Source organism: Crinia signifera, chromosome 4 (genome assembly GCF_055691185.1).
Source record: "Crinia signifera chromosome 4, ASM5569118v1, whole genome shotgun sequence".
Lineage (NCBI taxonomy): Eukaryota > Metazoa > Chordata > Amphibia > Anura > Myobatrachidae > Crinia > Crinia signifera.
The window spans coordinates 216,233,846-216,252,322 of record NC_139220.1 but is presented as its reverse complement, the minus strand read 5'-3'; the positions used below and the strand labels follow the sequence as shown (position 1 = coordinate 216,252,322).

The following is an 18,477-nucleotide window of genomic DNA, read 5'->3' as shown; positions in this document are numbered from 1 at the left end:
CTGCAGCAGGTAGGATCTCAATAACGACCGACCGACCCGCGGGACCGCGCATCGGATCGGTATCGGTCCACACCAGGACAGAAAAGGGCCCAATCAGCACACAATCTACATACAATTGGTCGGAATTGGATCTAGATTGAGGGGATCGGGCCCTAGTCGTCCTGGTGTGTACCCAGCATTAGAAATGGGGCTGAAATCTCCCCGTCTGTATGCTCCTTAACCTTCAGCATTATAAAATGCTCTCTTTTCAGGGAACAAGAAATTAGTAAAGAATGTACAGCAATGAGACCTTTACCCCCTCCTCCCTCACTAATTACAAAATGTGTGTATAAATATACATAATGACATAATGACAAAAAAGTGCTTCCCCCCCACCACCCCATTTCAATAAAAATATTATACAATTGGGGGTTCTAAAACATTTCACTAGTAGTGTATGTATACAAATATTGCTACAGTATGTGTACAGATATATGTTCCATCTTCTATATGTATATTGTGAGTTGCACTCTATTCTTATTCTGAGGCTAAAAATAATAACTGAATCCTAATAAGGGAGATGTCATATTGTAATGCAATATAAAGCACACATACTGCTTTATGACTGCCACACAAGTACTTTCCTACATATCTGTCAGTTATGATTTCTAAGTAAATACGTTACCTTTTTTACATCTCTTACAAGGTAATGTAGAGTATTTACAGGGCCCAATCTCTGAAACATAAAATATACAGCAATTAAGACTCTTACATTTCATGTATAATAAGATATGTTGTCATCATTATCTATTTGTACAGCAACAAATTCCGTAGCACAGAGGTTCCCAAATTCGGTCCTCAGGACACCTTATATGGCACAGGTTTAAAAGACTTTGGGCCTGATTCTGATTTGATTGCTATTGTGTGAATTCGCAATCAATTTGATTATTATCGAATTACAGCACACATGCATATGAATCGTAGCACGTATGTGCAAGCCAAAATAGGGAAAACATCACAATCCCCTGACAAGTTAATGGACCAGAAGCCAGTGTTTGGGGGTAGTAACCTGCCCTGTTGTGGGAGTGTCAGAAAACATGCAAATGCACCCAGGCGGTTTCATAGAGGGTGTGTGACATCATCACCAGCCTCGATCAGCCGTTCTCTATCTCGATTTGCGGAAGGGTCAGACACTCGCATGATTTGCATATGCCTGCACGGGGCAGATTTCCTTTCTGTCTGGGTGGCAGCTAACCACCTGCAAATTTGCAGATGAGTGATCAGGTCTGAATCAGGCCCTTAATTAGCCCATCAGTCCATTTGATTTAACCAGCTATGCTCAGCCATGTATATCCTTAAAACCTGGACTGCTAGGGTGTCTTCTGGACTGGGTTTGGGGACCACTGCTGTAGCACCTGTCATACAGTAAGTGACCGATATGAAAGCAGTGGACATACTAAAGACATGGGGATACACAGATGTATCCATAGCTGAGTCAGGGCTGCGTGCCTGATTAAATTAATAGTGATACGCCCACTTGCAGCATCTTGTGATGGGACACTTCTGTACAACCGTAACTTGCACTTGTCCTGTGGCAGGTGCAGTTGCTCTGTTCAAGCACAGGCCTCCTGTGTGAGTGGTTGTGCATCTTTGGATTCAGCCATTTGCAGGTACCCTGTATATGACTCAGAATCAGGCCTCACATCTCATGGCATCCAGAAAAATGCAGCATCAGACTTAAAAACTACTTCAAAGTATCCAGAAAGATAACAGGCAGATGGCAGAGTGGACCCTTCCGGTGATAGAGTACATTCTAGAATGGGGTGAAGAGAGATAGTAGTTTGCACTGGAACAGTAAAGTTTTGGAGTACAAGCTAGTGGGACATTGTGGAGAGAAAAACAGGTTCAGTATCCCGCATCCGTATATCCGAAAACCGAAATATTCCAAAAATCGTGGTTTTTCAGAATATTTTGGATTTTTGTGTTTGTTTCCCCCCACCCCAACCCTTTTTTCCATACTTACTATGTCCTCCGGCATCCACGGCGGGCTTCTGGATCCTCTTCAGCGACATCTCTGGTACCAGGGGTGCATTGTGCAATTGCACGGGCGCGCCAGTGATGTCACGACGTGCCTGCAAACTCGCGCAATGCACCGCTGGGACTGCTGAAGAGGATCCTGAAGGACGCCGGGGGACACTGTGGACAGTGGGGTACCATCGGGGCACCAGCAGGGGACTAGGTAAGTATGTTAAAAAAATATTCCAATAAACGGAAAAATCCGTTATCTGAAATGCTCCTGGCCCGCCAATAAGGAGGTGCTGTGGGTACAGCTGTCCCGGGCCCTGGCCTCTGGAAGGGCCTGGGAAGCTCCTTTTGCCCACTGCAAACATTCCCCCCCCCCCCCCGACTAATGCCGCTGCGCTCAGTGCGCTGAACAAAACAGGTCCCGGAGCGCAGGCTTATTCAACCCAGGATGCCGGCAGCCAATTAAAATGCTGCACAGCTTTTTAACCAATCAGAGCTCGAGTACCGGCAGCCAATCAGAGCAGCTGCTGGTACGTGAGCTCTGATTGGCTCATGCCACCGGCATCCTGAGTTGATGAGGGGGAGCAGGAGCCCGGTTACAGTAAGTCACGTGAGGAGGGGGTGGGCACAGGGCCCAGACTAGAAATGAGTCCCGGGCCCCAAAATTCCTGATGGCGGGCCTGGTCCGGAGCATTTTGGAATAGGGATACTTAACCTGTACTGTACTTCAGGTGCCTTCATGCCTCCCCCCTCATCAAAATGGTAAATGGGGCAGCAGAGTCTCTTCTGCATGGTCAGTGTCCTGCTAGCTGCCATATGGATGGATGCATAGTTCTCTCAGTTAAACCTTGTGAAAAGTGATCCTTACATCCCCTGTGATCATGTGTCCCCTGCCACAGGTGCCGTAAGCCAACCCAGACATCAAACATTTATATTTCACTATAATTTATCATTATCTATCTACTTACTGTATTGTAAAGCTCTTCTAAGCGAGGTATGGTAAGAAACCTCTGCATGTTGACACCATTCTCAATTAGAAGTTTTACAAAATCCACTCGATCTAAAACCAGGGCATCCATCATAGCTTGTTCTAGGGAGTTGACCTTTGGAAAAACAAGTTAGATATCTATACATGATGAACTCTCTCAGAGGAGAACACAGAAATGTAAAAATGTTGCAGATATTTTTTTGGATATACTCAATGCTGTTTAGGCGAGCTACGACGGCGAGCAGTGCCGATAGTGCGGGTGGTTCTTTTCCTCAGAACATTGAATACAGCGAGGGGGTTAAATGGTGATCTTAGCCAAAAACAAGTCATCCTCTCTATACAATCCCGCTCACCGGTGGCAATGAATATACCCCTTTATTTTTAAATATTTTCTTGGGACCATGCAAAATTGTTAAAAATGCGTAATGGTGTATTCATCACTCTCTGAATTAGAATTTGGGATTCCTTATATTTTTTAGCAGAACCTGGCCTTAATGTTACATGTGGATTTCCTGCAATCAAAGTGGTTTTCCTACCAAAACCACATCATAGAGATACTATTTACATAATGCAAATTCTATCCAAGCAAAAGTTGAATGCAATGGCTGTATCAAGAACATTATTTCACCATGATTACATGACATTCAAAAGCATCATTCTAAGGCAATAAAGTGCACACAAACCATAGCTGACAGTAAATACACTAAATAATATAATTAATGAATGGCTCACTCACAGTTGCAACATTAGGGATACTACTTAAGTTCAGATTCATAATGGGCAAATGAATGTGGATGCTGCAGTGGTTAGCATTGTGGTCACACACCAATGAGATCTCGGGATTGAATATTACCAAATTCCTATCTGTGTGGAGTTTGTATTTTGTCTCTATGTTTGTGCAGGTTTCCTGGTTTCTATCCATAATCCAAAAGCATACTGGTAGATTAATTGGATTCAGTTTTTTTTGCCTTTGCGTCTGTGTGTACATGTGGTAGGGAATATAGATTGTAAGCTCCAGTGGGACAGGGACTGATGTGATTGACTAAAATACTCGCTCTGTAAAGTGCTGTGAAATGTGAGCACTATATAAATAACTGTTGATATATAAATATCAGTGCTCTGAATGTACATTAGTTCCTGTTAATACACTTTGACACAATGTACAATGTTCATGTTAGGAAATAATACCCAGTTCAGTAGCTCAATCTTCCTCGGATCCGTCTCTTCCTCTGGCTCTTCTTTGCCTTTCCCTTTCTTTTTGCCTTTGGTCTTCCCCCTGGGTGCTTTAGTTTGGGCTACGGGTGATCTCTTTTCTTTGTCCTGAGCGGAGCCATCCGCTGCTGTAAGGCTTCCTAAAGGCTGGCATTGTAATGTAGATAAGAAAATATGGTGTGATTCAATATTCAATAATGATGTGGATATTCTAATCTTACTTAGAAATGTAACTCAATTAACCTTCTAATTGGTGCTTATGATATCAAGATTGATACGGTATCTTGGCATAACCAAAATTTGTTTTCACCAAAACAGGTGTTTCTTTTTTATTCTTCGCTATCCCAGTGGACATAGAGGGAGAATATAATAGTGTGCCCAAAACATGGCGAGGGGATGCGACGCGGATGCGAGCGACTTTAAGCTCAATGTCGCCCAGTGTGTATGGGCCTTTATATATTATCATACAGAAGTTATATCAATTACATAAAAGAGAACTGGGCTGAGCAGCAACAAACTTTTGTTTGACTGATTAATAGCTACAGTAAATGAAACATTGGCCTCAGTGCTAATGTCACTAAACCAAAAGTCACATTCTTTTCAACAAAGTTTGGATTATATACGGTATGTATATTCTAAGATATTTGTTAACTGAAATCACAAATCTCATTTCAAAGGACAGATCTTACCGGCCATTGGTGTCCAAAAACAAAAATTTGGCTGCGTGCAATGTCAACTCGATTCCAAGCTAGTGCCAGACTTAACTGGTCAGGAGCAGAGGCATTTGTACCTGAAATAATGTAAATTAAATATCATTGTCTTTATTAAGTACTAATCAATGCTTTAATAATAAAATTGTGCTAAATATAAAAATCAAGTGTGAATTTCTAGCTTTAATGATTAAACAAAAATATCAGAAATCAAACACATTTGTACATGTATTGTACATGTACTGTATTTAAACCAGGAAACATTGCTGTGTATTAAGAACAGTCTGAACTTAAGACTTTTAACAAAAGACCTTTCCCCATATCTCTCACCTGTCCAAATTTTAATGGGACAGTCCTGTTTTTTTGGGACTGTCCTGCTGTCCCAGCCATGGGCCGCAGTGTCCCGCAGTGGTTGGGCAGTTTTGAGGCCTCCTGTTACTCACCACTCTGCTTACCAGAGCAGCAGTGAATATATGCTGTACGCATGTGCACAGTGTCTATTCACAGGACACATAGTTGCTGAGGGCATGGCCAGCATTTCCCAGAGTGCTGGGCATGCCCCCATAGTGATGAAAACTGAAGGCGCGGCAAGCAAATGTAACATTCATGTGGAGCTATGCCCCTTTTCCACTGACCATGCCCTTTTTTCAGTTAGCATGCAGCTTCACATTGCAAGAGTCCACAGTTTAATAGCATGGATGTTGGGAGTTATTCTTTACATCAGCCAAAGACGGCTCTAATTAGTATCCAGGATACTGTTCCTGAACATTACTTGCCCTGGCATAATCCCCAAAACTTGATAAAGTCTAGATACATCATTTCCTTTTGATTATTTAAGATGTTAAAGTTAAGGCATTGCATAGAGACAGTGGTGGCAGCCATTTTGTTCAGTTTAACAATATTCATGTATTTTACTTACCTTTTAGAAGAGCAGTCAAGATAGCCATTTCAATATCTTGTTGGCCTTCTGACCCCATACGGAAAACAGTTATCTGTATAGACAAATATACAGTACAACTAAGCAATCTAGAATTATAAGAAACATCTATGTTTCAATGGTAAATAATGATCTAAGGCAAGGGTGGCCAAATCTGTCCTCAAGATCTACTGTCAGTTTATGTGTCTCAGGCAACCTGTGGATCTGTAGTAGGAATGCAGCAGGTTTGAAAATGTGACAGTTAGTAATGACTACAGCTGTGCACCAGCTAGGGGATTTGGAAAACGTGAACCTTTGGTAGATACTGAGGACCGGTTTGGCCCTGATGTAGAGCTTGGATCTTCAATCCTCAAATGCCAACCACAGGTCATGTTTCAGGATCTCTAGAATCATACACAGGTGACTTTATTATGGTGGGTGAGTCATTTTCTCACCTGCTTCTACAAAACTGAAAACAAGACCTACATGATAGTTGGGGATTGTTGTTGTGAACCATTGATCCTGTATATACCACATGACTTGTACAGAGCAACAGCTCATATCTTCATTTGCCAAGTGGTCTCTATATATGTGCATGCACAGGATCGCAGTTCCCAAAACATGCGCATAAGTCAACAAGCCAGCTTCTAAAAACTATTGGTTCCAACCCCTTGAAGAAAGACAGGGCTGCCACAATAGCAGGGAAGAGATATACTGTAGGAAGAGCTTCCTGCCATTAAAGTCTGGACTGACAGTCCCAGGGGGAGATAACACCTTTCCCTGTTACTGCCTGTCTGGTATCGGATTAGTAGAAAGTACTTCCAATGGCACTGCTAGCCAGACTGGAGTTAGCAACAAACCAAACCTGCACTGCAGGTGGGGCTGATGTAACGTGCAGATAGAGTTACAATTGGGTGTTTTATTGTTTCTGTGAAGAGTAAATACTGGCTGCTTTATTTTTACACTGCAATATAGGTATCAGTTTGAAGTACACCCCCACCCAAATCTAACTCTCTCTGCACATGTTACATCAGCCCCACCTGCAGTGCACATGGTTTTGTCCAAAGGCAGAACTCTGGGAGGCAATGGAGTGCCGCCGGGCTCCTGCTCCCGAGGGGGGCACCTCAAATCCCCTGCAAGTTTGAATAAGTTAATTGAAAACCACTGACATAGCTCCCTTGGCTGACTCCCCCTTCGACCAGGACCCATCATACTCTCTTTATTTTAAATATAATATCCATAACATACATACACATACATATATTTATATATAGTTGTGTGTGTGTGTGTGTGTGTGTGTGTGTGTGTGTGTGGGGGGGGGGGGCACCAATATTTATCCTGCGTCCGGGTAACTGGGACGAACATACGCCACTGGTTTTGTCCATTAGAGAGGGATTCTGAGTGAATCAGAATATCCCCAATATGTATTTGCATCAGTCCCTGACCCAAATTCTAAAGGCACAGTACTCTTAGTAAACAGCAAATACTGAAGTGTCAGATCCCACTTATCAAAAATAGGGATTTTACATTTGCATGACATTTAAACTATTGATGCTTCATCAATAATCAAAAATAATTTATTGAGGAAATATTTCATAGTCTGGTTTTCCTGACATTGCTGGTTTTTTAATGAATCATCCAAAATGAATCCTTAAAGTATTGAATTAGTTGTGTAAACAGAACTACTGGGGGTATTATGGACCCTATTGTAATCTAATCGCCCCCCCCCCTTCCCGGCCGTTCGCATAGGGGACCGATGTTTTGCATCTACAGTACGCATGCGCAGGTGCATATCTGCACATGTGCAAACGCAAGGTGTGAGCGGGTATGGAAAAGTACATGTTCGCTGTTCCACTCGCACCGAGCAGTGCGGGCAGGGGGTGGCAGCGGGGAGCATAGCCCAAAGGAACGTCCATCGTTTCATGGGCGTTCCCATTAAAATGCTTGGCGTTTCCATGCAAATAGCCCGATGATTCGGGTGTGGATGTCAGCGGCCTGCCTGTTTCTCGCACAGGGCACTCGCAGACCAGAGACACCATAGGTGTCTCAGATCTGCGAGCGCTGGAGAAATCATTCGATGGTCACCAACCAACGAATAATTTCTCCCCCGCACCCATAGCCATTTGCAGCTATGCGGGGGATCACGGCGTGCGAGGGGGGGGCGGCGGCCGTGCGGGTGGCGTCTAGGGGACTCGCAAGGCTGCAAGTTTTACTATAAGGCATGCAGATGTTACGTGCTATAAGGCGCACATGTTCCATGCTACTGTATAAGACACATATGTTACGTACTTTAACTCTTTGAGTTCCAAGTGTATTTTAAAATTTTGTGTGAATATTGTCAAGTAAACATTGGTATTCATCATAGTGACCGGTAATGCTTACCTTATATAGGAAAATAATCTATTTTTACACATCATCTTTTATTTGAAATTATATAACAAATGTGAGCGAAGCTGGCATTTTTAGTGAATATTTTGAACATCTCTCACAGAGATGTTGGCATTCAAAGGGTTAAGGTGCGCATATGCTAGGAACTATGAGGTCTGCATATGCTGTAAGGCACACATATGTTCCACACTATGGGCCTTATTCTGGTTGGTGCGTATATTTCCGAATACTTTCGGATGGCGTATTTTAGCCGTCTGCGCATGCGTGTGGAACGCTATGCGCATGTGCCACGCATGGTCTCCGTACTTGTACTCACTAATCCCGTACAGAAATGTGCACCGCAATCACTCGTGACATATGGGCGTATTATGGGCGTCATTCGGAAATACACAGGGGTGTAGTTTCAAAGTGGGCTAAACTGGGCGGAAACATGGGCGGACACGGGGGAGTGCACTTATTTTGGTAGGCGTGCATTCGGACAGCACACCGAATGCACGCGAACAAAAAGGAAAGAAATATGCGGTGTCCATAAGCAAGTATTGCTTTGCGGGCACCACTCGTTCATGCGCTAGGCAATCGGAACGCCTAATCACTAAAACCAATGTCAGCTGAACACAATACAATCCACTCCTTTACTCATTACTTGTTAATTACACGCTTGTCAGTGCTTCAATTTGAACCATTGCAGCTTAAATGGTCCATTACTAAGCACACACATATATGCTGCACTTTTCACACACTTTTACACTGCAAATAATGAACACAACTTAATATTAATAATAGAAATACACATGTCACTTCTACATGTACAGATGGGGCCGGGCTCATCTTTGCAGGGGATGGCGATGGCGACGCCATCGCCATTCCCTGCTCCCGCGCCATCTGTGTGTCGGAAGGGGACGCGCGCGCACGAGGTGCGCGCGCGTCCCCTTCCGACGGTGCTGCCGTCCCCTTCCGACGGTCGCCCGGTGCCCACACCGGGCGCCCGCACCCCCCCACAGCCTCCTCGGGTCCCCCCAGCCCCCCTCGAGCGGGAGGCGGACAGTATTGCGTCCGCCTCGCCGGCCGGCCGCCCGGATACTGAGACGCGCGTGCGTGGGGGACGCACGCGCGTCTCAGTCAGATGGCGCGCCGTGTTGCTGGCGCATCGCCAGCAGCATGCTGCTGGCGATGCGCCAGCAAGCATAAGGCCGGCGCCGTCTGTATCAATTAAACCACACATTTGGGGGAAACAAAAAAACATTTATTACATGAACTTATAAAATAAAATAGAAACCGTCACAAATTAAAAGGTACCATTGTAGGAATAAAATTAAATAATATATCATAAATACATGTATTCTTAACATACATAGCCACAGCAGAATCATTAGGAACACATCAGGTGGCTTCACAACAAAAGTATAGCACCAACACTTCAAGTACAGCACACAGTAATGCTAGCCGAAAGAGGGCAACAGGGGAACCAAACATGACATTCGAAACGAGGGCAAATGTGGGTACCCTCTGCACGGAATTGGACACAGGAAGCTGACACACACAGCTCAATGAAAGATTTGGGAAGACATAAGGGTGGAGATTAATGCGGACACAAGTTCATCTGCGGGCACGTTTGCCCCTTGCAGGCTCCTTGCCACGTGCAGCAGCTCTTCGGCCACGGCCACGGTCAGATGATGGCCCAGGTGGAGCAGATGCTGGTGAGGGGGTGGATGGTGTTCCCCCTCTGGCAGCAGGGAGTGCTGATGGTGGGAATGCACCAGAAACGGATGACATTAGGACCCTATTGCTGGCAACTAGCTCCACCATAAGCTCATTATGGTGGAGGAGGAGGTCATTTTGCCGCAGGGCTTGATCAGCCAGCACCTGCAGGCTAGCAGCAATTGATTGCTGGGTTGCAGCCATAGCCTGTAGGCTCCCAGCGATAGTATGCTGGCTGCTGACCAAACCCTGCAAGACCTCCTCGGTCCTACGCACCCGCTCTGATGCCGACTCTCCCTGCTGCTGAATATGGGAAAGCACCGGCACCCACCTGTCCAATTCAGCCTTGGTCAGTGGCTGCTGCTGCTGCACGGGCCTGGTACTTATGGCAGGTGGCACAGACTCCTCAACCTCAAGAGATTCTGGCCCAAGCGGTGGGGATGCTGGTGAAAGAGAACATTACAATTACAACACATTCCATGCAAATTTAGGACCAGCTACTTATGGCATGGCAAATAATTACCTTCAAGCAAAGAAGCCATGACTTCCGCTGGGGACTGGCTGTCCATGGTGCTCACCCCCCGGACCTCCTCGACTGCAATGCAGCACTCTGCCATCTCTTCCAGGGGGGTGAGCTTCAGCTTTGATGGCATGGGGCCAGCCCCAGAGGTGTGGCTGTGTTCCCACCGCTGGGTCAATTTCTTCTTGAGGTTGGTTTTGAAGTCGTGCCACCTGCAATCAAAGTTTACATATTAATACATGTCACTCCTCATGTTTGCTGTACCACCCATTGCAATCTGCAACAGATTACAACATGTGCTTCATTACACCAAACTTACATTATATTAAATTCGAAAACCAACCCTTAGAAGATACACTCACACTCACCCTACAATAACTATCAATTAAATGACATGGCAAACATGTCTGTGCCTCCAAGCAACGTGACCGGCCATTGACCAACTCCATCTAACATCTAATGTAAACATTACTGGTCTTGTACTGCTCAAATGTAACACACATGAACTTGCCTCTTCTTAACGTGCTCCGCCTCACGAACTTGTGGAGCCACCGCATTAATCTCCGCCGTTATGTCCTCCCAGATCTTCCATCTCCTTGTGTGTGTCAACCTGTCCTGTGGACACTCGATCTAATCCCGTGCGCGGGGCACCAGGATGGCAAGCTCCTGCGCTTCGAATGCCATGTTTCTGCTGCTTGGTTCCTCTGTTGCCCTATTTCGGCCACGGCCACTGGCACCGCCACTGCCACGGCCACTGCCACGGCCATGGCCACCTGTCGCTGTACTCAAAGTGCTGGCCAGGCTACTCTGTTGGGAAGCCACCTGCTGTGTTCCCAATGATTCTGCTGAGGCTGAAGATGGGCCAGCTGTCGATTGGCCTGATGTAGATGGCCCATCTGGCTGCTGTTCTCCCAATGGCTGGTCTGGGTTGAGGGGGACATAGCTGGTGCTGGAGTCCATGTGGCCAAACAGGTCCTGCAACACCTGGTCTTCCGCAGAATCTGAGCCAGCCATGTTTGCAACAACATTGCATTTTTCTAACACACCTTTATATCCTATTTCTGTAATTGGCGTACATCAGCGACACCCTGCGTTCCGTACGGCAGCGTTCCGTACGGCAGCGTCGACCGTGCGGCGCATAGGCCACGCCCCTAGCTGCGGAAAACAAAAAAAATAAAACCTGGCAAACTTAGTAAGTCTGATTTAGTAGCTAATTGCAGATTTGTACTCCAATGACCAAATAAAACTGAGGTCAGACATGAAATGTATATGTGAATGTACATCTGTACTGTGCACTTGTTTGGTATGTAGTACAAATTACACTACCCATTCCATATGTAAATCCAGTCCACCACTTAGGCAATAGTAATCAGTGCTAGCATCCAAATCACATGTGAAAGGTCTCCAAATTCTGGCTTGATGCTAGCTACATTGCATTCCACATCTCTAGTGTGGGCCAGTAGAAGGTAAGTGTACACATGGCACAATGGCCTAATATTGGGAAAAGGTCTGGCACTATTTGCTATGTTTCTGCTGTATAGCTTTCACTATAATAAAGCTGTTTAGTACCTTGTAGAGTTAGGTGTAACTGGCTAGTGATGCAGACTATTTCACCTGTTGCTTTAACCCATGTTTGGTGAATGTAATAGATTATATATAATGGGTTCCCAACTTATTTTACACTGTCTGTTTAGGAGATAGTAAGTAATGGCATGGTCTGCTCAACTATGCAAAGGTACAGCAAGTGTGGGTTTGCGATGCAATGGGTTAGCCGTCTGTTGTGGCGCATACACGCTGTTACTGTCAAAATGAACAATAAAGTTAATACCAAATAACAATCTTACCAACCAATTACAGTCCATGATTGCTTGTGGTGTCCCATTGGGAAAATGGCCACCTCCCATCGTGCAGCGCCATTCAGTACTGCTGAGCTAAGGGCCCTGGTCTCTGTAATGGAGACCAGGCTAGGGCGTGCGGGGCCCTTTATTACAAATGCACAAAAGCACCAGGCCTATCGTGCAGCCCGCAGACGGATCTTCGCACGCACACAGGTGCGGAGGTCCGTGGCCCAATTGGAGCGAAGGTGGTCAGATCTGCGGCGCCGGCAGCCTGAGCTACTGCAACGCCTCAGGCTACAGATCGCAAGATGTGAGTTTTAATGCAATATTACATATTTACCAGTGAATGTTTTTAATAGATTATTTATGTTAATGTGGGTAAATGGCTGTTAATGATTCGAAAAATCATTCACTATATATGTGTGATTTCCTGTTTGACATGCTGTAATGTAGGTATAATATGTCATTGTTTTTGGGGAATGATGAATGAAAAAATCATGTGCCTTAATTACCACTCTGCATTTTTTTATTTTTAACAGCACGTGAACGCGCAAGACAGGCCCGGGAGGAGGCCGAGGAGGAGCAGGGCCGGGAGGAGGTGGCAGAGGAAGATATTGTGGAGGAGGAGGCTGCAGAGGTGGTGATAGAGGAGGAAACTGCAGAGGTGGTTGTGGAGGAGGAGGCTGCAGAGGTGGTTGTGGAGGAGGAGGCTGCAGAGGTGGAGTTTGCAGAGGAGGAAGTGGGAGAGGAGGTGCTGACGGAGGAGGAGGCCTGTGAGGTGCAGGTGGCTGAAAGTGGTAGGTATACATAATGCATCACTACTAATTTGTAGCCCTATTATTTGTAATGTAGCACTGCAGAATCAATTGTGTATTACTATAGTATTTAGTAAAAAAACAAAGTGGGTAACAACATACACACTTAGGGGTTAGATAGGGTGACTAATTCATCCCTTTCATCCGGGACACATCTTAATGACACAGGTTCTGGGGATGGCTTTCATCTCGATTGGAACTGCCACAGATCCTGTGTAGTTAATCTGTATCCTGGATTGAAGGGATGAGTTGGTGACTTTAGGGTTACAGGCCCCTGCTGCAAGCGTACAATCTGTAGCCTCATATAGGTGATTAGAGTTTATAGTGGAATTTTATTTCTAAACAAGATTAAGTATGGCATAAATGGACAGGCGTGGCTTATAATGGAGTCACACAGGGCCGGTGTAAGGCTTCTCATCACCCTAGGCAAAAGTTCAACCTACTGCCCTTCCCCCCCCCCCCCATAATGCCACCAATAACCATATTCCAACATCAATGCATACTTGCCTAACATTTAGGAATGGCAGGGAGCCTCCCGCAATTGAGTGGTCTTCCCAGCCCCTCAGGTATTTGGGAAAGACCCCTGCTTTCTCTGGAGGCCCCCAGCACCCTCCCCTTTGCCACCCACAACAGAGTACAGGAAGAGAAGGCAGCAAAATAGGAAAGTATGCCTCAAGAGGAAGTATGGAGGTGAGGTCGTAGATGTTCCACAGCAACCACCTGCATTAAGTACAACAAGGATCCTCACAGACATCCTTGATTTTTCCCTAGGCAGACTTGGTGGTGCCCCCCTAGATCCTGGCACCTTAGGCAGCTGCCTAAAGCTGCCTAGTGGTAGAGCCGGCCCTGCAGTCACAAGTGGTCAGTGCCCCTGGGCCCTCCCCTAGCTAGCCACCCCCTGTGGTTGGAATGTATTTTTGCAAACATAATTGTTGGTTGATTTTGTCTTAATAATGATTTTGTGCATGGGAGTGGGTTAGTGATGCAGCTTCACCTAACTGGCAATATGACAATGATTTATGGATCAGACCATCAGCAGACAAGCCATCCATGATTGCACAAGTTGCATCAGAGAACTGAGCGGTTTTTAATGAGTTGTTTTTGGTGGAGCTCATGACATGCTTCTCATAGCTTAGTCATGGGTGGGTTTGGATTCAGAAGGAGCACTATGACTGTGAGGTGTTCTACAGAGTAAAGGGTCGAGTGAAAAAAAATGGCTTCCCATCTAGTATGTATGCATGTATGTATAGATGTATGTGTCATATATATAGTTATATATGTCTCTCTCTCTCTCTCTCTCTCTCTCTCTCTCTCTCTCTCTATATATATATATATATATATATATATATATATACACACACACACACACACACACACACCTGTCACCTTGCATTTATTTATTTATGTATGACTATGTTAAATCTATTCATGAATATCATTACTAATTGTACCCCCTTTAACATGGCCACAGATGAGCCTACCCAAGCAGAGGAGGGTGTACGTGGGGCCCTCCTCAGACTGCGACATCACGTGCAGCTGGTCCTTGCAGACCTCCAGGATCTGACAGATCTACTGTTGTAAATGCTTTCTTTGTTGCCAAAAATTATTTCATTATTATAGTTGTTAATAAAACGTTTATCACAGTTTGAAGTTGTATGTGTGTTTTTTACACAATAAACAGTATATATGTAAATTGTTTAGAAAATTTTTCAGATCCTAAAGGTACATACTGTCTATAGATGTATGTTATTGTAGTGTATACATCCTTACTAATCATTAGCACATTGTAGAATATTGCATTGACGTGCAATTCTGATATAATATGCATACATAAAAGCTACATAAAGGGGTGACAATGATTAAAATATCACTTCACATGATGTAAGAGTTAATGTGTGTAATGGATGTGGTAGTAATGTGTTTAAGTATGTATTAGGATTTAATTGATTCAAATTCCAAACAAACACTTTTTAATGAGGTTAACTAATTGCATAAGTGTGTCATGTGACCGATTTCGGTGTTCAGATAATAGTGTTGAATTTTGCGAAAATACACCGCATCGGTGCGTACGGCCAGGTTCCCGTAAGTTCGGACGCGGTAAGACCGTGCTTACGCTGTAAGACCGTGCAGAATCTGTACGTGTCCACCGCACACGCAAGGTTTGTATGTCGTTCGTACACACGTCCTGTTCTTAAAGAGTGAGTCCGTCCGAATGCGGAGGCTCGGTGGGCGTTTCTACGGACGATGTCCGCATCGCGTTGCGTGCGGACCGCTCGGTAAGAATTCGGGAAAGTACGCACCGATCAGAATAAGGGCCTATGAGCCGTGAATATGTTCTGTGCTATGAGACGCACATATGTTCCGTGATGTTAGGCATGCATATGTTACCTGCTATGAGGCATGCATGTTCTGTGCTATAAGGTGCTCATTGGTTACTTTCTATGGGCAGTATGCAATGAGAAAGTTCTCCGTGCATGGAGAGCGTTTTATTTCGCTCTCCATGCACTCTCCGTGTTCCGGAGGGCTCGCTGCCACTCCTGCTCCCTCTATTCAATGTGGTTAAGACTCGCCGCCACTCGCGGCGAGTCTTAACCCCTGCAGCGGACGAGCGTCCGCGGCAGGGAGCTTTCAGGGAGCCGGGGGACGGAAGCAGCCAGAGAGATTAAAGTCTCCCTGGCTGCTCCAGAGGAATGTGGAGGGGAGGGGGGCTCTCCGGTACCCAGGCAGCACAGGCTGCCCCCCCCCCTATAGCCAGCGGGGGACCCAGTATTCACTGCACCCGTTCGTGCATATTAACGATCGGGTGCAGTGAATATATGAATATGTAATGAGCGGCTCGAGCGCTCCGGCCCCCTGCTGGCTGCACTGTGTAAAAAAAAACAAAAAAAAAAATTTAAAAAATATTTTTTTTAAAATTAAATATATATTCATGTGCTATAAGCACATGAATAAAAATAACATGCCCCTTCACAGAAAAAAAACACAGATTTTTTGACACCAAAATTAAAAAAAATAACCTTTTAGTTTAAAAGTTCACATTCCAGCTCCCCGTCAAAAGATGGAGAATTGCTACACGGAGAGACACGGAGAAAATCACTTAGAAAGACGGAGAATATTTCACATTGAATAGGGTTGCTCGCTTTTGGAGAGCAAAATGCTCCGTCCAAGGCGAGCAAAGCACGAATTCTCCACAAAACACGGAGAACTTTTCTCATTGAATACTGCCCTATGAGTCATGCATGACAAGGGGACACTTGTATCGGTACTTGTGTACAATCACGGCTCCCAGGATGTCCATCGCAAAGTAAAAAATCGCATCGCATCGCATCCAAATGCATTGAAATTAGTATCAAACATGTTCAATGGCCCCCAAATGTCATTTTTGAGGCTGTACCACCCCCACTATCAACGCAAACCTGAAGCGTGGCGAGCGCAGCGGTACGCGTCCTACGACCTTTTCATACCCCCACTATCCACGTCGGCGTGGAGTTGAGAATAGAAAGTGTGGCGAGCGCAGCGAGCCACGGAGCCCGAAGCGTGGCGAGCGGACACGGATACCTTCACAGGTATACGCGCCCCCTCGCGGGCTTCACAGGTGTCCGCGTCCCCTCGCGGGGCTCGCTGCGCTCGCCACGCTTCGGGCTCGGTGTCTCGCTGCGCTCGCCACACTTTTTATTTTCAACTCCACGCCGACGTGGATAGTGGGGGTATGAAAAGGTCGTAGGACGCGTACCGCCGCCCCTCGCGGGCTCGCTGCGCTCGCCACGCTTCGGGTTCGCGTTGATAGTGGGGGTGGTACAGCCTCAAAAATGACATATGGGGGCCATTGAACATGTTTGATACTAATTTCAATGCATTTCGATGCATTTCTGTTAAAAATCGCATGCGATCGCATGTGATTTTTAAAAATGCTTAAAAACGTCAAAAATCACATCCCATCGCATGCCATCGCATGCCACTACATATGGCATGCGATGGTATGCGATGGGAGCCGTGAAAGTACACAAGTACCCTTGTATCTTTTTCAGACAGCAAGGAGTAAGTGTAAGTGCTGATGGACAATAGTTGTGGTGTGACTATATACAATAGGTTTTATGGTGGGTCTATGAACAACCTAATGTCAGACATCATTTTAGTGTGTTGTAATCAGGGGTTAAAGCGGGGGTGAATGGGGTGGGGTTATCTATAATGCCATGCCCTGTAGGGACCTCAGCAGGAGACTTCTAATGAGACCACAACCCTTTCTATGAGGCCCCTCCCCTTTTTTGAATGGGGTCCTGCATTCTGGGTACACACATAGGGGCCGATTCAGAACTGAACACAAGGCTGTGAATTTGCAGACTTCCTGATTATTATTAGACAACCATGGTTATTCTGATTGTCCCGCAAAGCTATAACATTCATCTAAATGCTGTTTAGCATAAAGCCTTGCATGCGGGGGCGAAATCATCGACCATCAAATGATTTTGCAAGCGCACGCATATTTTGCAAGCGCTCTCTCGCCTCTGCTGACCTTAGATCTGCAGCGCCGGCGACCTTGTATAGGGGTAGGGCAGCGAATGCGCAGGGGAGCGTACAATGAGGGCCTGTGCGCATGCATGAGGTCCCCCTTTGGACAATGCCAGCAAAGGCTTGCCATCTCTGGCCATTCACAAGATGAGTGACAGGCGTCGGGTGTTTGTGAGCGGTACCCTGGTATTTTCTGGGAGTGCCACCGAAAAACACAGGCAGATCCCAGCCAATGGGAGGTAGGTACCCTGACATCAGCAGCAGCTCCAGTCTCCCCATGGCCATCGCAGAGTTAAGGCTTGGCTTACCCGGCCGCTGCACACGGGGGGTGGAGGAATCCATTTAATGGTGAGAGAATGCAAATGGATTTACACCCTATCCACATCGCTGTGATGGCATTTGCAGCCGTGCACATGGACGGGATTTCTTTGTGGCAGGGCAGTGGCTAACTGACCGCTGAGATGCAAAATGTTGCAGCCCAAAGATCAGGTCTGAATCGGGCCCATAGTGAGGAAATTGGGGGTTTCTAACAGGGCCACACTCTGTACTGACATCATGGGGGACTTTGTGTGAGGGGACATCCCTTTCTGCAAGGCAACTCTCCTTTTGGGGCATGCATGCTGAATGTACACGAGATGTTTTAATTTTTCAAACACCGCCTGTGACGTTGCTGATGCTTTATCTTCCCAACTCTACCACTTTCCAAAACTTAGCACATCTCGCCCACCATACTGAGAACTTAGGTAAGTGATGGTGATGGATTTTGGGGGATTGATGGGAGATATAATGATATTGGGGGTGATTGGTGGAATATGCATATGAGAAAGGATATTGATGACATGAATATAATGCTAAGCACTGCCTATATACACCTCCTGC

General features: G+C 45.7%; 1 protein-coding gene across 1 annotated transcript in view; it reads right to left on the bottom strand.

Moving 5' to 3' along the window:
* Positions 1 to 18,477, bottom strand: part of LOC146074988 (transient receptor potential cation channel subfamily M member 1-like) — a 29,417-nt gene that overhangs the window by 3,040 nt on the left and 7,900 nt on the right. The window contains exons 2-6 of the mRNA XM_083183764.1: positions 5,834 to 5,906; positions 4,894 to 4,994; positions 4,181 to 4,351; positions 2,973 to 3,107; positions 665 to 715 (exon numbers count right to left, since the gene is read on the bottom strand). Coding sequence (XP_083039890.1) covers positions 665 to 715; positions 2,973 to 3,107; positions 4,181 to 4,351; positions 4,894 to 4,994; positions 5,834 to 5,906 — 531 coding nt within the window. The remainder of the gene's footprint in view (positions 1 to 664; positions 716 to 2,972; positions 3,108 to 4,180; positions 4,352 to 4,893; positions 4,995 to 5,833; positions 5,907 to 18,477) is intronic.